The sequence below is a fragment of the Felis catus genome, chromosome C2 (assembly GCF_018350175.1).
Source record: "Felis catus isolate Fca126 chromosome C2, F.catus_Fca126_mat1.0, whole genome shotgun sequence".
NCBI lineage: Eukaryota > Metazoa > Chordata > Mammalia > Carnivora > Felidae > Felis > Felis catus.
The window spans coordinates 152,139,774-152,163,975 of record NC_058376.1 but is presented as its reverse complement, the minus strand read 5'-3'; the positions used below and the strand labels follow the sequence as shown (position 1 = coordinate 152,163,975).

General features: G+C 49.8%; 1 protein-coding gene across 22 annotated transcripts in view; it reads left to right on the top strand.

The window, feature by feature from the left end:
* The window catches only part of SLC22A14 (solute carrier family 22 member 14), a 31,830-nt gene that overhangs the window by 5,798 nt on the left and 1,830 nt on the right, over nt 1-24,202 (top strand). For 7 of the 22 annotated variants that reach the window (XM_045037871.1, XM_045037866.1, XM_045037868.1 and 4 more), the window contains 12 exons: nt 1,803-1,996; nt 10,886-11,009; nt 11,635-12,150; nt 12,891-12,994; nt 13,136-13,290; nt 14,317-14,485; nt 18,010-18,130; nt 18,412-18,509; nt 18,977-19,191; nt 21,363-21,471; nt 22,074-22,277; nt 22,377-23,111. In XM_045037871.1, the coding sequence (XP_044893806.1) occupies nt 11,635-12,150; nt 12,891-12,994; nt 13,136-13,290; nt 14,317-14,485; nt 18,010-18,130; nt 18,412-18,509; nt 18,977-19,191; nt 21,363-21,471; nt 22,074-22,277; nt 22,377-22,581 (1,896 nt within the window). In that variant the 5' untranslated portion in view covers nt 1,803-1,996; nt 10,886-11,009 and the 3' untranslated portion in view covers nt 22,582-23,111. Of the gene's footprint in view, nt 1-1,802; nt 1,997-10,209; nt 10,376-10,885; nt 11,010-11,569; nt 12,151-12,890; nt 12,995-13,135; nt 13,291-14,316; nt 14,486-18,009; nt 18,131-18,411; nt 18,510-18,976; nt 19,841-21,362; nt 21,472-21,617; nt 21,861-22,073; nt 22,278-22,376; nt 23,112-23,601; nt 23,976-24,202 lie in introns of those variants that run through there. The other 15 variants (XM_045037873.1, XM_045037872.1, XM_045037874.1 and 12 more) reach the window with 12 other exon arrangements.

Genomic DNA, 24,202 nt, shown 5'->3' with positions numbered 1-24,202 from the left:
TCTTCTTATCTATAATATAGTTGCTTATTTGCTGAATTCCGGTATATACATAGTTTCAGAACTGCAAATTCATATCCCTGTAACAAACAAATGCCCTAACTAGAATACATTTTTGTACAATTCTTATCTTCAGCTTTATTTATTTTTTTTTAATTTTTTTTTAACATTTATTTATTTTTGAGACAGAGAGAGACAGAGCATGAAGGGGGGAGGGGAAGAGAGAGAAGGAGACACAGAATCAGAAGCAGGCTCCAGGCTCTGAGCCATCAGCCCAGAGCCTGAGGCAGGGCTCGAACTCACGGACCGCAAGATCGTGACCTGAGCTGAAGTCGGACGCTTAACCGACTGCGCCACCCAGGCGCCCCCTTATCTTCAGCTTTATAATATCATCGACATAAAGTTATGTAGATTAATTCTTTTCTTCTCCATCCCCTTCAATGTGGTTATGATGTTTACAATAGTTAGGTTTGCCATTTGAATTTTTGCCATGTCCTGATTGATTTTGATTAATTATTTATTTAAGGAGGGGTTGTATGTGAAACATGCTATGGTTCTAAGGGTCAGAATTATATTAAAAGCTATACTTAGATTGGTGAGGATACAGAGAAAGGAGAACACTTTTGCACTGCTGGTGGGAATGCAAACTGGTGCAGCCACTCTGGAAAACAGTATGGAAGTTCCTCAAAAAGTTAAAAACAGAACTACCTTACAACCCAGCAATTGCACTCCTATGTATTTATCCAAAGGATACAAAAATGCTGATTCAAAGGGGCACATGCACCCCAATGTTTATAGCAGCACTGTCAACAATAGCCAAGTTATATAAAGAGCCCAAATGTCCATCGACTGATGAATGGATAAAGAAGATGTAGTATATATATATATGATGGAATACTACTCGGCAATGAAAAAGAATGAAATCTTGCCATTTGCAATAACATGGATGGAACTGGAGGGTATTATGCTAAGTGAAATGAGTCAGTCAGAGAAAGACAGATACCATATATTTTCACTCATATGTGGAATTTAAGAAACAAAACACATGAACATAGGGGAAAGGAGGGAAAAGTAAGAACAGAGAAGAAGGCAAACTATAAGAGACTCTTAAACACAGAGAACAAACTGAGGGTTGCTGGAGAGGTGTTGGGTGGGGGGATGGGCTAATTGGGGGATGGGCATTAAGGAGGGCACTTGTTGGGATGAGCACGGGGTGTTCTATGTAAGTGATAAATTGCTAAATCCTACTCCTGCAATCATCAGTACACTATATGTTAGCTAACTTGGATTTCAATAACATTTAAAACTTTAAAATAAATAAATACATACATAGCTATATAAATATACAAACTGGAAACCAGATGGCAACAAGCTCTCTGGAGAAAAATAAGTGGGCAAAGGAAGATGGGGGGAAATGATGTAATGAACATGAGAATGTTTGTAAACTATAAAAACTACAATTATAAGCTGTTATTAATAACGACAATAATGTATCTACTTTCCTTTTGTTAAAAAAAAAAGCTATACTTAGAGAAGTGTCCCTCCCCCTCTTCCCTTCAGCCCCTTCACCTGTTTCCATCTGTTCACTCTCATAGATACACAATCTCATTAGCTTGCGACTTACCTGCCCTGTATTTTTTTCCCCCCACAAATGAGCATACACCTTATATCACCTTATATCTCCGTTTATTATAAAAGGGTAGCATACAATACATATTCTTGAGCACATTGCTTTTTTTGCTGACCAGTATGGCCTGGAAATCATTCCATGAGTTCATAGAAAGTTTCCTCATTCTTTTTTACAGCTGCATAATATTCCACTGGGCAGATACACCATCATTTATTCAACCACTCTCCTACGTATGGACATCAATGTTGTTCCCAATATTTCGCAATACCATCAAAGCTGCAGTGAGTAATCTCGCACCTATGTATTTTCTTACCGTCAGAAGTGTATCTGCAGAGTAAATTCCTAGAAGTGGGATTGCCGAGTCAAAAAGTAAGTGCATCTGTAGTTCCATCAAGTGTCGGTGGTCTCTAAGACCACCCCCAGTTCTGTGATTTCCTGCACTCATAGGCCTCGGAAATTGTTATACTCACAGCTAAAATGATTACGGCAAAGAGATACAAAGCAAGGTCGGTAAAGGGGAAAGATGCATGGGGCGCAGGCTGGGGCAACCAGGCACCGGCTTCCAACAGTACTCTTCCAGCAGAATTACACACGATGTCCTTACTCCCCCAGCAATGAACAGTGGCAACATAAGTCTTTTCTGCAGAAAAACTTCCTTGAGCTTGAGAACTGAGGTTTTTACTGGGGGTTGGTCACAGAGGCACACAGCACCTTCATGATTGATTGTAGTTACTGAAACTTCATTACTCAATTTCAGCCCTTAGGAAGGAAGGGTATGTTCCCTATAAGGCACAAGACACGTAGACAGGCTGGTGCAAGGTGGTTCAAAGTTCCAAGCATGTAAAATACTCTTATCAGTTTGTAGCCCAGGACTCAGCTCCCAGAAGCCAGCTGAGGACCAGTCACACACGCAGGTCCTAGAAGAACATGCGAGATTTAAGCAACTCAGCGTGGCTGGGTTGCTGGGTCAATAGTAGGAGTTGCCAAATTATCCTGCAGAAGGCTTGTCCCAGTTTGCATTCCCATCAGCAACGGGAATTTGTTTCCTCACGGCCTCACTGACAAAATGCGTCGTCATAATGTTTAATTTTTGCCAATCTGATAGGTAAAAAATGTTATCTTAGTATTATTGTAATTTGCATTTCTCTAATGTCAAGTGAATTTGAACATTTTCCCATTAAAATGGTAGATTTTTACAAATTTAATGGTTTGGGGTTTACAGACATGTAATTAATTGACTTTTTTAAAAAAATGGTTATTTATTTTGAGAGAGGGAAAGAGGCAGAGAGCGAGAGAGAGAATCCCAGGCAGGCTCCATGCCATCGGCACAGAGCCCAACCCGGGACTCAATCTCACGAACCGTGAGATCACGACCTGTGCCCAAACCAAGAGTTGGACTCTTAACTGACTGAGACACCCAGGTGCCCGCCCGTAACTGACTTTTGCATATTCACATTATACTCAGCTAGCTTGCTAATTTCTCCTTTTGTTTCTAATTATTTATAGATTCTATGGGGTTTTATTTTCTTCTTTCTAATCTTTATGCTTTCAATTTCTCTTTATCTGATTGCCCTGGCTAGGGCTGTCAGCACCATATTGAATGGGTGATTGTGGACACTTTTGTCTTCCCTTTAATTTTTAAAGGGAATAATTCTAAAGCTTCCCCTTTGGGATATTTTTGGGAAGGAGGGTAGATTCTCTTTATTGGATTAAAAAAAATCCAATTTTTGCCTAGGATTTAAAAAAAATCATGAATTAGCATTGAATTTTATCAAATGCATTTTCTGTGTCTCTAAACATGATCATATGGCTTTTCTCTTTTAATCTATTAAGTATAAGTATTTATGTATTTTCTAATAATAAAACCATCTTTGCATTCCCAGTTTAAGTTTCTTTTTTTTTAACATTTACTTATTTTTGAGAGACAGAGACAGACACAAGCAGGGGAGGGATAGAGAGAGAAGGAGACACAGAATGCAAAGCAGGCTCCAGGCTCTGAACTGTCAGCACAGAACTCAACGTGGGGCTCAAACCCACGAACCATAAGATCGTGACCTGAGCCAAAGTCAGACGCTTCACTGACTGAGCCACCCAGGCGCCCCTTTGCATTCCTCGTTTGAAAGTCACTTGATCATGGTATATTTTCCCTATTTATACACTATCGAATTTGATTTATTAACATTGTACTTAGAGTTTTTACATTTATTTTTAGGAGTGAAATGGATCTAAAATTTCCACTGTTGTACTGTAGTTTTCTAGTTTTGTTACTGAAGCTAGAATGATCTCTCTATTTAGTTCCTGAAAGAAAAAAACCAAAAAAACAAAAACTGGAATGATCTGTTTCATAAATGTTTGGTAGACCTTCTGAAAAACATTTTAGGTCTAGTGTTTTCTTTGTGAAAAGATTCTTAGCTTCTGCTTTCATTTCTTCCATCATTGTAGAACTTGCAAGCCTTTCTATGTATTCTGGAGTCCATTGGATTCCTTTTGTTTTAGGAATTTAATTCATCGAAGTTTCAAATTCATTGACATAAAGTTGATATTAGCATTTGGCTAATATTTTTAATCTTGCTGTACCTTTATATTCCTTTTTCTTTCATATGTAAAAGCTCTATTGTACTTTCTGGTTTTTAATTTTTATTTAATTGTCTAACTTACTCATCTACATAAAGAACCAATTTTGGACTTTATTGATTCTCTTATTATATATATGTGTATTTTTTAAGTTTATTTATTTACTTTGAGAGAGACAGAGACAGCGTGAGTGGGGGAGGGACAGAGATAGAAACAGAGAGAGAGAGAGAGAGAGAGAGAGAGAATCCCAAGCAAGCTCCATGCGGCCAACACGGAGCCCGATGGAGGGCTCGAACCCACAAAACCGTGAGATCATGACCTGGGCCCAAACCAAGAGTCAGACACTTAACCGACTGAGCCACCCACGTGCCCCATTTCTTATTATATTCTTTATTTCTATTTATCTCTGTCTTAACTGTATTACCTCCTTCCTTTACTTATTTGGATTTATTCTTTTCTCTTTATGATGGGCATTTTGTTTATTTTCAGTCTTCTGATTTTCAATAGAAAATCCCACAGAGGACCGTCTTTTATACCACCCACAAGTTTTAATAAGTTATCACTCATTATGACTCATTTGTAAATATTTTAAAATTTCCATTATGACATCTTCTTTGACTTCTGAAGTATTCGCAAGTTTTTAAAATCATATATATATGTTTTTTAAATCATATATATCATATATATATTTATAGGACTTAAAAAAATATATAGATAAGCACACCTGGGTGACTCGGTTGAGCGTCCAGCTTCATCTCAGGTCATGAGCTCGTGGTCCGTAAGTTTGAGCCCCACATCAGCCTCACTGCTGTCATCCTGTCAGCACCGAGCTTGCTTTAGATCCTCTGTCCACCTTCTCTCTACCCCTCCCCGACTTGCACTCTCTCAAAAATAAATAAACATTTTAAAATATATAGAGAGATATAGATTTAGATATTCCATGTTCATGGATTAGAAGACCCAATATTGTTATTAAGATGTCAGTTTCTGGGGTGCCTGGGTGGCTCAGTCGGTTGAGCGTCTGACTTGGGCCCAGGTCATGATCTCACGGTTTGTGGGTTCGAGCCCCGGGTCCAGCTCTGTGCTGACAGCTCAGAGCCTGGAACCTGTTTCAGATTCTGTGTCTCCTTTGCTCTCTGCCCCTCTCCTACTCATGCTCTGTCTCCCTCTGTCTCAAAAACAAATAAACATTTAAAAAAAATTACATTAAAAAAAAAAGATGTCGATTCTTCCCAACTTGACCTAAGGGTTCAATACAAATCACAACAAAAAATGCAGCAGGTTAAGGGTGCTTGGCGGGCATGGTCAGTGGAACATGTGACTCTTGATTTTGGGGTTGTAAGTTCGAGCTCCGCATTGGGTGTAGAGATTACTTAAAAATAAAATCTTTTTAAATTTTTATTTATTTTTATTATTATTTTTTTAATGTTTATTTATTTTTGAGAGAGACAGAGACAGGATGCTAATGGATTAGGGCAGAGAAGAGGGAGACACAGAATCTGAAGCAGGCTCCAGGCTCTGAGCTGTCAGTGCAGAGCCCGATGCGGGGCTCAAACCCACAATCCGTGAGATCATGACCTGAGCCGAATTCAGATGCTTAACCAACTGAGCCACCCAGGCACCCCCCAACTCCATTTTGGCTCAGGTCACGATCTCACAGTTTCATAGGTTTGAGCCCCACATCAGGCTCTGTGCTGACAGTGCAGAACCTGCTTGGGAATCTCTCTCCCCTTCTCTGCCCCTCCCTCACTCACACTGTCTCTGTCTCTCTCAAAACAAAACAAAACAAAACAAAACAAAACAAAGCAAAAACCCTTAAATATAGATTTTACACCCTTTACAAAAATGAACTCAGTGGATCATAGGCCTAAATGTAAAACACAAAACTATAAATCTTCTAGAAGAAAACGAAGAAGAAAATCTAGGTGATCTTAGGTTTGGCAATGATTTTTAAAAAAGGTTTTTAAGTTTATTTATTTTGAGAGAGAGAGAGCAAGTAGGGTAGGGGCAGAGAGAGAGGAGAGAGAGAGAATCCCAAGCAGGCCCCACACTGTCAGCACAGAGCCCAACATGGGGCTCGAACTCACAAACCCTGAGATCATAACCTGAGCTGAAATCAAGAGTCGGACACTTAACCAACGGCACCACCCAGGCGCCCCAGGCAATGAGTTTTTAGGTACAATACTGAAAACAGAATCTATGAAAGAAAAAAATTGGTAAGTTGGACTTTATTAAAATTAAAAACTTCGGCTCTACAAAGGATGCTGTTAAGGGAATAAAGAGGCAAGCCACGGACTGGAAAAGATATTTGCAAAAACACATACCTAATAAAAAGGCTTGTATCCAAAATATACAAAAAATTCATAACTCAAGAATAAGAAAACAAATACCCCAATTTAAAAATGAGCAAAAAATCTGAAGTGATAATCCCCCAAAGAAGGTATACGGAGGGCAAATAAACATGAAAAGATACACAACATTATTTGTCATTAGGGAACCACCGTTTAAAAGAATTAATGTTTATTTACTTTTGAGAGGCAGAGGGCCAGAGAGAGGGGGAGACAGAGTCCGAAGCAGGCTCCAGGCTCCGAGCTGTCAGCACAGAGCCCGACGCGGGGCTAGAATTCAGGAGCCATGAGATCGTGACCTGAGCTGAAGTCAGACCGACTGAGCCACCCAGGCGCCCCTCACAGTTGAAAAGAATGGGGTAACATTACACATCTATTAGAGTGGCTAAAATCCGAAACACTGACAACACCAATTTCTGGCAAGGATGCCGGCAAACAAGCATTTTCGTTCCTTGCTGGTGGGAGTACAAACTGGTGCAGCCACTGACCCGTGTTCTTAGGTATTTACCCAACCGATCTGAAAGCTGTATTCACACAAAAACCTGCATGCGAATATTTATAGCAGCTTTAGTCACAATTGCCAAACACTGGAACCGCCAAGATGTCCTTCAATAAGTGAATGGTGAGACAAACCGTGGTAAGTAGATATAGCAGAATATAACTCAGTGATTTAAAAAAAAAAAAAAAAAAAAAAAAAAAAGCTATGGGGCACCTGGGTGGCTCAGTCGGTTAAGCATCCGACTTCGCTTCAGGTCCTGATCTCCCGGCTTGTGAGTTCGAGCCCCAGCCCTGCGTCAGGCTCTGGGCTGACAGCTGGGAGCCTGGAGCCTGCTCCAGATTCTGTGTCTCTCTTTCTCTGCCCTTCTCCCGCGCACGCTCTGTCTCTCTCTCTCAAAAATAAACATTAAAAAATTAAAAAAAAAAAAAAAAAGAGCTATCAAGCTATGAAAATTTATGGATGACCCTTAAAGTGCATATTGCTAAGTGACAGAAGCCAGTTGGAAAAGCTACATACTCTATGATTCCAGCTGTCTGGCATTCTGGAAAGGTAAGATATACAGTAAAAAGGTCAGTGGTTGCCAGGGGTGTGAGAGGCGGGAAAGGGATTTAATAGGTAGAACACGGGAATTTTTTTAGGGCAGTGAAATTTTGGCATGATACTCTATGGTGTCATGGTGGGCACATGACCCTGTGCATTTGTCAAAACCCATAGGACTTTAAAGAGCAAAGAGTGAAGCTTAACATACGTAAATTAAAAAAAAAAAAAATCATTTAGGAGACCAAGAAGTCCCAGGATAGAAGGCAGATTCTGACAAGTAACTACAACTGTATTACAAATGTATGGAAAATATACAAGAATTCTTTTATTTTTTTATTTTTATTTTTTGAGAGAGAGAGAGAGAGAGAGAGAGCGAGCACGCCCCAGCACATGCATTAGCGAGGGAGAAGCCGAGGGAGAGTGAGAGAAAAATCTCAAGCAGGCTTCATGCCCCCAGTTCAGAGCCTGGTGTGGGGCTCAATCCCACGACCCTGGGGTCATGAGCTGAGCTGAAATCAACAGTCAGATGCTTGGGGCGCGTGGGTGGTTAGTCAGTTAAGTGGCCGACTTCGGCTCAGGTCATGGTCTCACGGTTTGTGAGTTTGAGCCCCGCGTCGGGCTCTGTGCTGACAGCTCAGAGCCTGGAGCCTGCTTCTGATTCTGTGTTTCCCTCTCTCTCTGGCCCTTCCCCGCTCACACTCTGTCTCTGTCTCTCTCTCAAAAATAAATAAACATTTAAAAATTTTTTTAAAAATAAAAGGGTCAGATGCTCAAATGACTGAGCCACCCGTGCACCCCCCAAAATATACAAGAATTCTAAATTAAGCCATTAAGCTGTTTGTTAGTGACTTCTAATTTAATTGTGTGGTAGTCACAAGACAATTTTTGACTATTCTTTGACATTTGTTGAGGCTTGCTTTATTGCCTAGTACATGATAAAGTTTTGCAAATGCTCCCAGGAGGCATGAGAAAAACGGGTATTCTCTAGTGGTTAGATGCAGACTTTCACAAATGGCCATTAGAAAAATCTCATTAATTGTGCGATTCAAACAATCTATATCTTTACTAAGTTTTTGTATATTTGACCCCTTGAAGGGGTGCCTGAGTGGCTTAGCATCCGACTTTCGATTTCAGCTCGGGTCATGATCTCACCTTTTGTGGGATCGAGCCCTGGGTTGGGCTCTGTACTGACACGGAGACTGCTTAGGATTCTGTCTTCTTCCTCCTTCTGCCCCCCTCCCCCACTCACGTGTGCTCTCTCTCTCTCTCTCTCTCAAAATAAGCAAAAAAATAAATAAATAAATAAACTTATAAAACAAAAGGTGCATTGAAATTTCTCATCATGATATTGATGAGCGGTCAATTTCTCCTGTTATACCAATTATTGCTTTCCATATTTGAAGACATTTGTTAGGTTCATATATATTTAAAATTCACGCTTGTGGTATACTGAACTTTTATCTTTAGATAAGGAATCCCTCTATTCCAAATGATGCGTTATCTTTTTATTTTGTCTGATAGTAATGTAGCTAAGTCAGCTTTCTTTGTTTCTTTCTTTCATTTTATTTGAGAGAGAGAGAGTGCAACTGGGAGACGGAGGCGGGGTGGGGGGAGAGAGAGAGAGAGAGAGAATCCTAAGCAGTCTTCACACTCAGCACAGAGCCTGATGCGCGGCTGAAACTCACAAATCATGAGATCGTGACCTGAGCCAAGACCAAGAGTCAGTCACTCAATAAACTGAACCACCCAGGCGCCCCTAAATCAGCTTTTTTTAAATGAATGTTTGCCTAATGTAACTTTTTCCATCCTCTTACCCTCAACCTTTCCTGCTTATGCTTTACACGTGCCTTCTCTCGGGGTGACCAAATTGTCATACAAATCAAAACTTTTATGAGGGGTTAAGGGGACACTATGAGTCATTATACCAGCACAACAGACGTGAACTGGGTGTGTTCTGGGAGAATTGGAAAATACTGGTCACCCTCTGGAAAAACAGCGTATGAATTTGACTTTTAAAAGGCTCAATCCAACCATCTCTTTTTAAACTAGCGATAATCAATGTACTGTGTCTCATTTTTCCAGTCTCAATGATTGCCACCCTTTTGTGGTTTTTTTCCCTCTTTCCTTAACTTCTTTTGGATTGACGGTTCGTATTTGTTTTCCCCTTTCATCCACCTTTTCCCACCACTGTTCTCTGGGTATATCATTGGAGTGGTTGTCCTTTAAAGTTTATCATGCATATGTAAATTTGAATTTTTGGTTTCTCTGTCCTACATCCCAAACAATAGAAAGGGATATTTTGGCTCTGATTGTCCCCTTCCTGACATATTTTCTTGTTGTCCATTGTGTTGTCATGTTTTTTTTTTTTTTTTAAATTTCACAAACGGACAGGATCTTTATTATTTAATACAATCAATATTTGGATTGGCTTACATGTTTACCTTTTTTTTTTTTTAATTTTTTTTTCAACTTTTTATTTATTTTTGGGACAGAGAGAGACAGAGCATGAACGGGGGAAGGGCAGAGAGAGAGGGAGACACAGAATCCGAAACAGGCTCCAGGCTCCGAGCCATCAGCCCAGAGCCCGACGCGGGGCCCGAACTCACGGACCGCGAGATCGTGACCTGGCTGAAGTCGGACGCTTAACCGACTGCGCCACCCAGGCGCCCCTATCCACGTTTGTTTAACAGAAGGCGACCACCGCCGGTCGTTCGTCAGCGATATGTCTTCTCTCTAGACGTTTTCGAAGACCTTTGTCACTGATGCCTTCTATAGCTTCATTGCAATGTGCGTAGCCGTGGGTTTCTTTTTTATTGATCCTGCTTGGGACGTACTATTTCGTGAGACTATGGATTCATGTTTTCCAAGTTTTAGAAAATGCATTGCTTTTCTCTCTTGAGATTTTGCTTCTCTATGTCTCCATGCATGGGAAACCTTGTATCTCTTGAGTCTTTGGGCCTCTGTTTCACATTTTGGCTATATGTCCCAGTTCCCTAATTCTTTGCATCAAATCTGACTCAGCAGTCTTCCGTTTAGTGTTTCTGTTTCATTTAGAAGCTCAGCGTCTGCCCTCCGAAAATGTCTGCTTTTTGTCAATTCTTGTCGTGGGTTCACCCTGTAATTACGACTTTCATTGCTTTGAGAACTGTGTATGACAGTGGCTCTATACTGTGTAACTGACCATTCCGACACCTGCAGCCGGGAGCTGTTGTCCAGTTGACTCGCAGAATGGATTGCCTTCTCACGACTTTCGTAATCTTTCTTTTTGAACTCTTTGCTTGATTGTAATCTGTGCAGGCTTAACAGAGAAGGCTTCTTTCTGCTTCTGCTGGTGCCCAACCCAGGAGCTCTTTCAGCTCCACTGAGGATTTCAGCTCAACACAGTTTTAAGCATCGTTTCCCACCTCGCTGCTGTTCCAAGGTAATAAATCTCCTTACAGTCAGAATTGCTACCCCCCCCCCCCCGCCCCTGCCCCGCACTGCCTTCCCCTTACCTGCCTTTCCAGTTTGGCTCTATGTTGCTGGTGCCCAGGCTTGGCTCCCTGTCTCTGTGGTCAAGGCTTCCAGCCACCTACCTTGGCCCCAGTTTCCTGGCAACTCTTGGTCCAGATATGGGGGGGGGGTTGCGGGGAGGGGGTGTTGTTTGTTTGTTTTTGAAGGAACCGTCCCTGGAGACCTCTCCTACTTTTGCAAGACTGTCAGTGCCTCCCTGTGTGTGTCAACAAAGTTTCAGTTTTGGGAAAGCTGTGAGAGACCAAGGCTTCTCAGAACTTACTCATGACAACAGAAGTGACACTTTCTCAAATGTTTAAAAAACCCTCAGTGTACTGAAAATCAGGGGTGGGTGGGGCTCATGGGGGACAAATGACGTTGACTGAGAAACTTCATAAGCCAAGGAGGGAGCTACAGAGAACATCAAGGCCGAATCCAAACTATTCCAAGACAGAGAGGCCCATTTCTGACCAGTGGCTCCCATTCCAGTCTCTCCCATTCCAGTCTGGGAAGTGGTAGCAGCAGTCCCTGAGTGGCGTCCTTTCTTGGAACAGATGTCAGGAGAAAGCAACTGCAAGGTGAAACACAGATCCCACCACCCTTCCAAGAACTTGAACCAGCGCGAGGCACAAGAACACTCCAATTCCTGCTCTCTGGAGATGCTGTTACGCAGACTGAGGGCCACAGAAGCCAACCAGGATGACAAGTTTGCCCATGTCCTGGATGCGGTGGGGGAGTTCGGCACATTCCAGCGGAGACTGGTGGTCCTCACTTTCATCCCCAACATCCTGTTGGCCTTCTTTATCTCTGCCGACGTCTTCGTGTTCACAGCCCAGAAGCCCTATTGTAATACCAGCTGGATCCTAGCAGTGGGCCCCAACCTCACAGAGGCTGAGCAGATGAACCTGACCCTGCCCCGAGAACCCAACGGAAGTTTCCAGACGTGCCTCATGTACTTGCCCGTAGCCTGGGACCTGGATTCTATCATCCAGTTTGGCCTCAACCACACAGAGTCATGCCAAGATGGGTGGATCTACCCTGACACCAAGAAGCGATCACTGGTCAATGAGGTGTGCCTTCTCCTGAGTTGTCTATAGCTACCCACAGGCCCAGAGATGTGCCCTCACCCTCATTGAGCAGGTGGGGAAACTGAGGCCCGGGGAGGGGAAGTGATTGGCCCGAGGTCACCCTGCAGAGGCAGAGCGAGGGCAGAACCTTAGGGTCCTGTTGTCCAGCCCTGGCTTCAGCTGTCTTCTCCGGGAAGCTGGAGGGGATTTGGGTGCAGAGGCAAATGTCAGTCGGCAGGCCTTGCCATCTGTCCCGGGAGCTGCTTCTGTAGTCGAGGCCCTGCCCTCTGAACTCACACAAGATAGAGAACCCCGGGGAAGAAGCAGCTTTCATCGGGCGCCTCCTACAGGCTTTCTCAGCCCGAGCTGCAAGCTGGGCCCTTCACCGCACAGACCTGCCCAACTGGAATCTCTGGACTGAGGCCTGATATCTGTACTTGGGAAAGGGTCTTCAGTGATTCCCGTCTGTGCTCAGTTCCCTCTCGGCCTCTTCCCCATTTTGGCCTGGGCCTCTGGTCCCCTCTCTCCAGGCCTCACTCCCAGAGTCTGCCAGGTGCCGGCTAGAATGCAGAGGTGACACCTGAGGCACGCGGCTGCAGGCCCGGTTGCCTGTCCCTGACCCAGGCCTCTTCTGCCTAAAGGCCCAGCTGGGGGTTGGGGGCAGGGTAGAGGGGTGTAGTCTCTAGACCCGGAAGGCTGGCCCTGGGTGGAGACCTGTAGCCAGTCCTGTATAAACCCCGCAGTTTGACTTGGTGTGTGGCAAGGAGCAGAACTCGGAGAGCATGCAGACCATGTTCACCGCGGGCATCCTGACCGGGTCCCTCATCTTCGGACTCATGAGTGACAAGTGAGTGCATTCAGAGCTAGAGTCTCAAGCTGGGGAAGGAGAGGGTAGGGACACTCAAGGCCTGGCCCTGGGTGTCGTGCTGGGCGAGCCAGGGAGGCCCTCGCGCTAGGCTAGGCGCAGCCTCCCTTCCACCGCCCGCAGGCTGGGCCGCTACCCCACCATCCTGATGTCGCTGCTGGGGCTGATCGTCTTCGGCTTCGGGACAGCCTTCGTCAACACCTTTCACCAGTACCTGTTCTTCCGCTTCGGCGTGTCCCAGGCCTTGGTGGGCTACACCATCAGCAGCGTGTCTTTAGGTGAGCCCTGGCCGTGCAGGTGTTGTGAGGGGCGGGGCGGGTGGGGAGCAGAGGGCGGGGCCTGGAGGGGCGGGGCCGGCCGAAGGGCGGGGCGATCGTGGGGCGGGGCGATCGTGGGGCGGGGCGATCGTGGGGTGGCGCGGGGCTGGCGGGAACTTAGGGACTCTGCAGGACGAGTAGAGTTGAGGCCCAATCCAGGCAGGCCGTGGAGGGAAGAGGTTCTTCCCAGCTGCCTGTGGCGATGCGGGCCAATGTCCGCAGACCGCCCTTCCAGACTCATCCTCCACCCTAGGCCCCTCGTACCGCACGCATTACCCCCCTTACCTCTCTCGCATCCCCCCTACATGGCTTACATTTATTGAGCCCTTTGCAAGGACCAGGCGAGCTGCTAACCCCGTTACATACTGTCACAGCGTGTCATGACAGCACCCTGTTCAGTAGGCGCTCATCTATTATCCCTTTAACTGAGAAGGATACTTGAGCCTCAGGAAGGTAACCAACTTGCTCAGGGCCACACAACAGTTACGAGAAGGAGCTGGGATTTCATCCCTGGCCTGTGGAATGCGAAAGCCCTAAGTGCCCATATGCTCATCGAGCTTACAGCTGCTGTGGCCCAGTGAGCTCAGGGGTCCCCGGCCAGAGACCTCCTCTCATTGGAGCGGATCAGAAGGAGCTAGATTCTCCCCAGGGCCCGAGGCCGGGGTGGCCAAAGCCCCGAGGCACTAAAAACAAACACAAGGACACAGATTCCTCGCCTCACTGTGTGTCAGACCACGTGTGAGGACTTGTACCCAGAAATGGGCCATCTCTGAGACAGACACATGGGGTCAGGCAGGATGTGTTCAGAGGGAGCAGTCAGGCTGAGAAAGGACCGGAGGCTATCTAGTACGTCCACCTAGGGCAGAAGAACGTTCACCCAGGCTGAACTGTCCAGAGCAGGGCTGGGGCATCTCGGAAGTCTGGGTACAGGGGTAGCCCTGGGGACACTGAGCTGACCATGATTTTGTGCTCTTGGCCTCCGCACAGCCACTGAGTGGCTAGTGGCTGAGCACCGGTCCCATGCCATCATCCTGGAACACTGCTTTTTCTCTGTGGGAGTCATGTTCCTGACAGGGCTTGCCAACAGCCTTCCCCACTGGCGGCTGCTGTTTCTGGTGGGTGGCGCACCTGTGTTCCCCCTCATCTTCTATATCTGGTGAGCAAACAGGGCACGCGCAGTGACGGGTCTGACGGGCTGGAAGTTGAGGGTTTCGGGGGGGTCCTTGAAGGGGTGGAGTGGGTGGGATTTTCCCTTGAAGAAAGTGGATGGGATGTGGATGTAATAATGAGAAAGAGCCCAGGGCCGAGCGCCTGGAACCCTAGCCTTAACCCCCATCAGAGGAGACCCTCAAAGAGATGTCAGAGAAGCAGAGAAATCAGAAGGCAAAGCGTTGAGAGGCAGGAGCTCAAGACGAGCATGGTCAAGGTTGAAGGCAAGAAAGGTGATGCTGGGGAAGAGTCTACTGGCCTTGGTGGCCTGGAGGTAGCCTCAGTGAAGTGGCAGGGGGTTGAGGGACTGAAGAGAGGCTGAAAAATGGAGCCTTCCACGAGGTGACTCTTCCACAGCGCTGGGCTGCGGTGGGCAGGGGCAAAGTGATAACGTGGTTGGACAGCAAAGACAGAGTCAGGGAGGGTATGTGATGTGCTGACTTGTGGGGCATCACAGACAGGAACCGGAGGGACTGAAGCTAGGAAGGGACAAGTGATTGGGGAGGGAGGGAAGAGAAGGCAGATAGAAGAGGAAGAGACTGAAATCACCTGGTTAAGGGCCAGGCAGTTCACTGTGAAGGAAGGATCAGGTCTCACCTTGGAATCATCACATTTAATCTTTACGACCCTGAAAGATGGGTGTGAGTCTCTTGGGCGCTGAAGACGTGGGGGGTAGGGGGCGGGGAGGGGAGAACAGAGGCTTCAGAGAATGGAAGTAACTTGCCCTAGGCCACATAGCTACCGAGTGGCGGTTTGGGATTTGACTCAGCCTGTGTGGCCCCGGAGCCTCTGCGTTTTACCCACTGCGCCATACCCAACATGGATGGTGAGAGGAGTTACCAGTTAAGAGAGAGGCCGGGTAGGTGGCTTGGAGACCTTCCAAATTCGGCAGGTGCTGGAGACCGTCTTTGGCAGTCACCGGGAGGCCCAAGTGTCCGTGGGGACCCAGCTGATGCCAGATGGCGTGACTCTGTCATGCAACTAGGAAATGGTGCTTCACGGCTTGACCTTGAAACATTTCTTCGAAATGTCACTACTGCGACGGATGCGTGTGGTTAACGACTACGTAACAACCAAAAGGTCTGTGGGGAAGAGTAAGTCGGCAATTTCAGCTCCCCTCAGCCCCCCAGTTCCTTCCCCAGATGCCATGACGCTGGACTCTCAGCTCTTTCTTCTGGTAGCTGCCTCCCTAGTTCTACATTCTGTGAACAGATGGCTCATTGAATGGGGTCCATTTTTCTTCAGACCCGCCCTGTCAGCTGTTCCTTCGCTGACTCGTGACATTATCTTGGGCAGGTTCCATCTCTTTACGGTCAGTCTTAGTTCTAAGAAAACAGTCTCATTTTGATCACTCAGACGCACTTTCGGGCATGAAAAAAATCCAGTCCAGGCCAGTTTAAAACCTGATCTCACGTCTAGTTCGCAGCTTCTCCCCGGTGGCTAGCCGGCTCAGGCTAGTATTCTGACCTTTGCCTTTTCTCCTCGGTCTACCTGCTCGGTGATCTTCTAGATCCTAGGCAGGAGAGGGGCCATTTGAGGAGATAAGCGCAGAACAGGGGCTGTATTCATGGTCATTGTCCTCTGTAGGGCAGATGTTCAAATGCAGGTGCCTCAGGGGCTCACGCGTGTCCTCTCATGCTCTAGGCACTGTCTTTGTGATCTCTCCACACCCTGTCCCTGGCAGGTCACTCCCCGGGCTCTCTCTGCAGGGGTCCCCTCACCCTAGCACGTGGGGTGACTTCAAGACAGCAGGGTCCACTTCGTCAAAAAGACTCTCACCACCCCCAGCCCCCGCCCTGCCATCGTGGGTGGCTCCCACCGACTTCCTTCCTGAGGGGGAGCTCCCCCATCTCTGGTTTCGTGGAGGCCCTCCGACTTGAGGGGACACGAGTTAGCTCTCCTGGAAATGACTGGCGGGAGGACAGGGCAGCTCCCGCTTTTCTGGGTCAGTAAGCTCCAGGCAAGGAGTGGGAGGGCAGACTGACTCCCTTTCTCAAAAGCAGGCTCCTTCGCCAGGTTTGAAGGGATGACAGCAGCCTGGGGACGGGAAGAGAGTCTTACCACCAGGAACCGGACGTTTCCAGCCCCTCAGCTTCTGAGCTATGTGCATTTCTTACGTCTTTCTTCCACCGGTCTTCTCTCCCACTCTCTCTATTGCTATCCTTTTTCATTCCTGTTGTTTAGAGTGGGCATGTGGTCAATCTCCCATCTTTCTGAAGAAGTCCCAGTTGGGTGACTTTCTTTAGGAGAGTTCCTCAGCCTTATAGTGGAGAAGGACGTCAGGGGCACTGCCGGCTGGCCCCAGGCGAGGGCAGGAGCAGGGGCAGGCAGAAAGAATGCGGCTGCCTTGGGGCGCCTGGGTGGCTCTGTCGGTTAAGCTTTCTTTCGGCTTCGGCTCAGGTCACCGTCTCACAGTTCGTGAGTTCGAGCCCCGCGTCGGGCTCTGTGCTGACAGCTCAGAGCCTGGAGCCCGCTTCGGGTTCTGTGTCTCCCTCTCCCTCTCTCCGTCTCTGCTCCTCTCCCGCTTGTGCTCTCTCTCTCTCTCTCTCTCTCAGAAATGAATACACATTAAAAAAATTTAATAAGAATGCAGCTGCCGCCAGTGTCGTGGGCACATGTATACACTGCTGACCGTGGAATTCAGGCTAGGGCCTCGAGAGGAGGGTGATGCGAGACTCTGCAGGGAGTGATGGCGCAGTTTGTAAAGAGTGCCCAATCAGGGCACTGACGTCCATACTAACTCTGCCTCTGTGACCTTGGGCGAGTCCTTACCCCTCGAGGCTGGGAATAAAAAGGGGATAATCAAACTAGGTCCAGGGCTGGGCAGGGATTAAACCGGATGATATATATATATATATATATATATATATATATATATATATGTAAGGGCATCAGGCACAATCCAGGGCACCTAATAAATGTTCGTCCGTGGAGATTCTGACAGCCCGGGAGGATCGGGAAGAACTGAGGGACCAGAGTTATGCAGAGGTCAAAGGCAGTGGGCAATGTGGCGAGGGAGGAGGTGGGACAGGGAGGACCTCTACTCACTCAAGCAGGGGCTGGGCCCTGGGGTCCTGCCCTCCATATTCTGCAAGCTGTTAGGAGACAGAGAGGGAGCAGGGAAATGCCACCCAGGAGAGCGGGGCTCTAATAGAGGCTGTGGGCGTGGGGGACAGTGCCCTCAGTGTGCCTGGGCAGGCGCGGCTGACGCCTGAGATCGGAAGGTAGGGAGTTTGTAGACGTAGGCGAGGGGGAAGACGCTGGAGGGCAGAGGCAGCCTGTGTCTGGGGTGCCACTGGGCAGTAGGGGGGGCCGTGTGTGGCCGGGGCAGGGGAAGGGCTGACTTCCAGAAAGGGGCAGGGGCGCCCGAGGTTGATGGTCTCTTTCAAGTCCTCCGACACCCACGTCGCCTCATGTTGGAGGTCTCGGGGGCATCTCGCAAGGATGGGTAAGAGCAGGTGGTACGTGCAGGATCCTGCCGGAGTCCCCACGGTGGCTGTTGATGAACGGGAAGTTGGAGGAAGCGAAGCAGATACTGTGCTACGCGGCTGGCGTGAACAAGAAGACCATTCCCCTAAGTCTGCTGGACAAGGTAAGAGGCCTCGGGCCCGGAGTGGGGCCAGGACAGGGGCTGCAGGAAGGGCCTTTTCCTTCCTCATCCTTTCAGGTGGGACCTCTGCCCACAGGGTGTCCCCAGTCCACTGTTTGAGGAGAATGGAGACAGCGAAATCGACCCCTGCCAGTGGAAGGCCGGAGGCCAAGCTGGGACTGTGGGGGACGGGGGTGGGGGGCAAGAGGGCCTTGAGGTCCTGTGGGGGTGGGGAGCAAGCCGGGGTCTCGGCCTTGCCCCTGGTGGTCCTGCTTGTCCTGTAGCTCCAGCTGCCCAGAAAGAAGGTGACTAAGGCGTCTGTCCTGGACTTCTATAACAATAGGTACCTCCGAAAGGTGACCCTGGTGATGGGCTGTGTGTGGTGAGTAGTTGGGACCGGCTGGCAGGGACTGCAAGCAGGGCGTGTCGGGGGCTCTGGAGAGGGAAGGGGGCAGAAGCGCGCTGCAGGCGGGAAGCTGGCAGCTGGCCTGCGGGTCCAGAGCTCTGTGCTCTCTTTCTCTCTCCCAGCCCGTCCCGCCCGGCTCGACTCTGCCTCTGTCTTTGTTGTTGTTAAGTTCACTGACCTATTTGTGAGACAGAGAGCTCTCAAGCAGGGGAGGGGCAGGGAGGGGGTGGGGGTAGAGAATCCCAAGCAGGCTCCACGCTGTCAGCACAGAGCCCTACGCGGGGCTTGGTCTCACGAACTGTGAGATCGTGACCCGAGCCGCGATCACCCCAGACTCTTAACCGACCGAGCCACCCGGGCGCTCCTCTGCCTCTGTCTTTATTCCTGGCCTGTCTGTATCCCCCTCTCTCTCTCTGAATGTCTCTCTCCTGGCTTCATTTCAGGTTTACTGTCAGTTACAGCTATTTTACGCTGTGCTTCAAGTTGAAGGATTTTGCCATGAACATCCACTTCAGACAAGTGATTCCTGGCATCATGGAGGTGCCCGCCCGGCTGTGCTGCATCTTTCTCCTCGAGCAGATCGGGAGGAAGTGGAGCCTGGTTGTGAGCCTCTTCCAAGGCACCCTGATGTGCCTGCTTATCCTTATCCTCCCCCCAGGTACGGCTCACCCTCCCCTCGGCAGCCCCCAGCCTTCCTGCTTCCTCAGACCCCTTCCTCCTGCCCTGCCCGGCCAACAAGACACCCCGGGGAGCCAGCCTCCCGCTCCCACAGCTCACCTACCCTCTTGAGCTGGTGCCAGTCACTGGAGCACTGCCCTCCCCGAAGGAGAACTCCGAGACCGGGTGCTGGAAGCTCTCAGAAACCTGGGAGAGGAGGGAGTGCTGTCCCAGGACCCATCCTTGTGTGGGAGAGTAGGTGGCCTTCTTCCGGTCAGATCTGATGGTTACATATGAACGGAGGCACACAAGCAGGCCTTCAACTGGTACCCCCGGCCCTGCCTCTCACCTGCAGCTTCTGATTGGGAAACGCCTTTTATCTGTAACTCCACCAGGAAAAAAATGACCTGCCCACTGAAAACTGCATGTAACGGTGGGCTAAACTCTCCAGAACATTCTTGCATGGAGGCCTCTCCTTCCCAGGAAGGCGCAGTACCCTTCAGCTCAGAACCAGACAAGGAAATGGAGGCAGGGGGCAGGGGTGGCAGTATTTTCAAAATTTCAAAGAGCCTCTGGAAAACAGTGTGGAGGCTCCTCAAAAAATTAAAAATAGACCTACCCTATGACCCAGCAATAGCACTGCTAGGAATTTACCCAAGGGATACAGGAGTGCCGATGCATGGGGGCACTTGTACCCCAATGTTTATAGCAGCACTTTCAACAATAGCCAAATGATGGAAAGAGCCTAAATGTCCACCAACTGATGAATGGGTAAAGAAGTTGTGGTTTATATATACAATGGAATACTACTTGGCAATGAGAAAGAATGAAATCCAGCCATTTGTAGCAACGTGGATGGAACTGGAGAGTGTGATGCTAAGTGAAATAAGTCAGGCAGAGAAAGACAGATACCATATGTTTTCGCACATATGTGGATCCTGGGAAACTTAGAAGATCGTGGGGGAGGGGAAGGGGGAAAAAGTTACAGAGAGGGAAGGAGGGAAACCACAAGAGACTCTTAAATACTGAGAACAAACTGAGGATGGGGTGTGGGGGGAGGGGAAAGTGGGTGATGGGCATTGAGGAGGGCACCTGTTGGGATGAGCGTTGGGTGTTGTATGGAAGCCAGTTTGACAATAAATTATTTTTTAAAAAATTCAGAGAGCCCTTAGACGATGAATATGCCCCAGGTCACAGGGCTGGAGAGTGGCAGGGCTGGGGATGTGGGTGTTAAGATGTCAGGGTTCACTCCATCAGAATTGCTAACCGCAAGAGCCCCCTCAGCTGCAGGGGTCAGGGTGGGGGAGCTTGTCCCAGATCTGCCTCCAGGGGGAGCCCTCCTGCTCTCTGGGGGTTAGCGTTGTGCACATCTTGCCTGAGACCCTTCCTCTTTCGGATGCTGGCAGCGTTGACTGGCTAAAACAAAATGGGGAAACCAAGGCATTCTTAAATTCCTATGGCTTGGTGGTTTTTGTAAAAAGTGGGCCTACACTGAGTCAAACAGAAACGTTTAAGACTCTCACATGTGTGAGGGAAACTAGGAATCCCCAATAGATGAACCATATCTCTGGTTTCATCCCAAAGCCAAGCAAAGCTGGGGCCAGAGTGGGGAGTGGGGTGCGGGCAGGGCCCAGCAGAAGCTGGTAGAGGGAGAGCTGGAAGCTTCTAGCTCCCTCCTGCCCCCGGACCTCCCCAAGGCTGAGGAAGGGCCTTTCTGGGATCTTCTCTTCCTTCCTCAATGCGCACATCTGGCTGCCCAGAGTCGGGAATCCTGGAATGTCTTAAGAGTTGGGGCTCCAGGGCCCGAACCCTTCCCGGCCCCTGTGCACCCCTCCCTGCTTGGTCTACCTTGCAGAAGATGGCCGGGGAGGCGGGAGGGCCCTGAGCAGGTCAAGTAGTAGGGGAAGCGGCCTCAGGTGAGGATGCGGAAGAAGGGAGTGAGCCGGGAGGCAGAGGTGTAGGGACTGAGAGGCAGAGGGGAGGAGCAATCTCACCGCGGATATACTGACCTGGCCCGGCCTGAGTCTGCTGACCAGCTGACCACCAGGTGGTGGGGGAGGACTGTTCAGATGCCTTGAAGAGGGATGGAGGGAGAGCAGATGGGCAGCCCCCAACCCTCGTCCACAGGGGCAGACGGCCCCAGACTCAGGTGGCCCCGTTGTCTGGCCATAGAGCTGAAATCCATAATGGTCTTGATGGTAGCGCTTGGAGAGTTCAGCCTGGCGGCCTCGGTCACCGTGTTCTTCATCTACACCGCTGAGCTCCTGCCCACGGTTCTCAGGTAGGTGGCCTGGCAGGCAGGGGCCCTGGGGGGCATGGTGAGGGCACACGGGATGGAGACTGAGACCTCCGTGAGAACGGCCATGCACCCGGTGACAAGCACGTGATGATGAGTGGTTTCCCTGGGTCACCCCGTTGACCCTCCAGAAAATCCCCCAGACTCCATCATTAGCCTGATCTCAGACCACAGCATCAGGTGGAGGCCAGACAGCGAATGGCAGCAGCGGGCAGTCTGACTGCAGTCTCCGCCCTGCACAGCTGGCCCGAGATGTGACAGCCCTGCCCTGAGGCTCCACCCCGCAGCGTGGAGCCATGGTGAGGGTGGCAGCGTCCTGCCCCCCACCCAACGCCACCACCCTGGCTTCTCCCCGCGGGCCCGCACGCTGCCGGGTGGGTCTCCTGCTCCAAGAAGTAGGCCCAGAAGAAATTACCGCTTGCCCTGAATCAGGGGGGAGCCCAATGCTGTGCAAGGGTGTCCGGGGAGTCGGGATGGGCTGGAGACTGGAGAGTGTGAGGTTTTGGGGAGCTGCTGTTTCCGCCCCACCTCCAGCCAGCCTCTGGGCCCAGGAGGCCTCCCAGACGAGCTCTCACCTCCCCTTCCAGGGCGACAGGGCTGGGGCTGGTGTCCCTGGCCTGGGCAGCTGGAGCCATCTCGTCCCTGGTGATCATCAGCCAGAGACTCACCCTCCTCCCCATCCTCCTCTGCTGCGTCTCGGCCATCCTGGCCTTGTTCTTCTGCTCCCTGTTGCCAGAAACGCAAGACCAGCCTCTCCCTGATATCCTGGAGCACTACCCCCTTCAGACAAGGTAGGTGTGTGTGGCCCCTGGGCTCTGGCCCTTGGCACCGTCTATCCCTGCCTGTTTGCCAGATGGGCCTGTGACACAAGGGCCACTCTGTGTCTACAGAAGTCTGCCCAGCTCTCCCGGATGCCGCCGCGACGCCCTCCGTGCAGCCTGGCCTCTGCCAGCTCCCGCCCTCTTGGCTCTCCTGACCAACCCCGGGCCAGGTCTTCCCCTCTGGCTGCCTGTCCGGACTGGGTGCTGTCCATGGAGATGCCCTGGGCTCCCTCCCTCCCATGGCAGAGGGACTGGCTGGCCACCAGCTCTCTGAGTACCTCTGATTTCCGGTCTGAACTCTCAGGTTCTCAAGGAGGACCCAGTCTTGATTCGTGACTCTGACTTCAAGGCTGCAGCAGCCCGGGGCCCCGTTTGGGAGTTGGGCTCCTTCCTGATTGCTCCAGGGGCACTTCTGGCCTCTGGTCTCGTCTGGTCTCGTGACTATTTTATGGGGAGAAAGTCTACACTTAATGGGCTCTGAGGGAGGGATGCACAGGACCTATAGACGGCCCAGGAGGGAGGACCTTCAGCTTGGGGGGTTGAGGCAGGCGTCACAGAAGAAGTGACATTTGAGTAGGGCTTTGAAGGATGAATAGGAGTTTGTCCCCTTGTAGAGAGGGGGAAATGCAAAGCAGCCAGGGGAGCTAAGAAACAGCCTCTGGAGCCAGAGGGCCTGGATTTCTGTCTCTGCTCCCGCTTCCTAGCATGTGCCCAGGGGGGTTACCTAATTCCTCTGAGACTCAGCTTTTTCATTTGCAAAATGGAATGATACCAGAGTAATAAAAACAGCTAACCTCTGTTGAACGTTTACCGTGTGTCAAGTCCTGTTCCACACGTGCCTTTTCATACTTGGTCCTAACAACAGCCGCATGCAAGATAGGTCCTCTCACTGTGCCCCATTTTACAGAGGAGGAAACTGAGGCACAGAGAGGTAAAGAAAGACATGAGGCCTAGCCTTTCTCTCTCATAGGGCTCTGGGTAAGGCTAAGTCCACATAAAGCACTTGGTGCAGAGTCTGGCCTGTGGCAGGTGCTCAGTAAATGCTAGAGATGAGCCCCAAAGATGCAGGAGTGTGAAGGGTCTGGGCAGGGTTGGGAGATGGAACAGGCCTGGTCCTGGAGGTGAGGGTCCCTGAGGGCGCATGACAAAGGTTGGCCGGGGACTTGCAGGTGTGGGAAGGCCCCACCTCTCGGGATCGCAGAGCCAGGCGTGGCCACTGCTGCCTCTAGTTGCTACTGCTTTTCTTAGCCCCTAAAGATGCAACTCGTGACTTGTTCTTCAATGGCTTCTTCAGGAACATGGCTGAGGAACTGCTCGCCAAGGAAGTGGCACCCGAAGGTGGGACTGGGGACGTGGTGAGGAACACGGTGCTCGATTCCACGATGCTGAAACTGGACTCCGACGTTCTCTCCCACACACCTGTGCCGGGCAGAGCAGGGGACACAGACCCACGGAATGACTGAGGTCCAGGCCCCCAGACGATCTCGACCGGAGCCGAGTGGCTGGGTATGGGGCCGTGGACTCCAGGCCACGAACTCCAGGGGCCCAGTCCAGCTCGGGGGGCAGGGCAGTCCTGCTCCAAGGCCAGCCCTCGAGCCCCGAAAATGGTCCCTCCTGGGTGAGCTAGGGTGTGATTCATGGCAATAAATGTGCCGTGGTTGGACTTGAGGTGGCTTGGTCACAATTGGCTGTGTCTGGAGAGCCCAGAGCCCCAGGCCCAGAGGAAGCTGGGTCAGACAGGCTTCTCAGTGTCCTTCATGTCCTTAGCTAGCCCTTGGGGAGAGTGAGGAGCTCTCTGGATGGGGGGCTTGAGGGGCTGTGTCTAAGAGGGCTGGGAGTGGGTAAGGCCAGGACCGTGCGCCCATGCCACCCGTGTCCTCTAGCCCAGGCGTCTG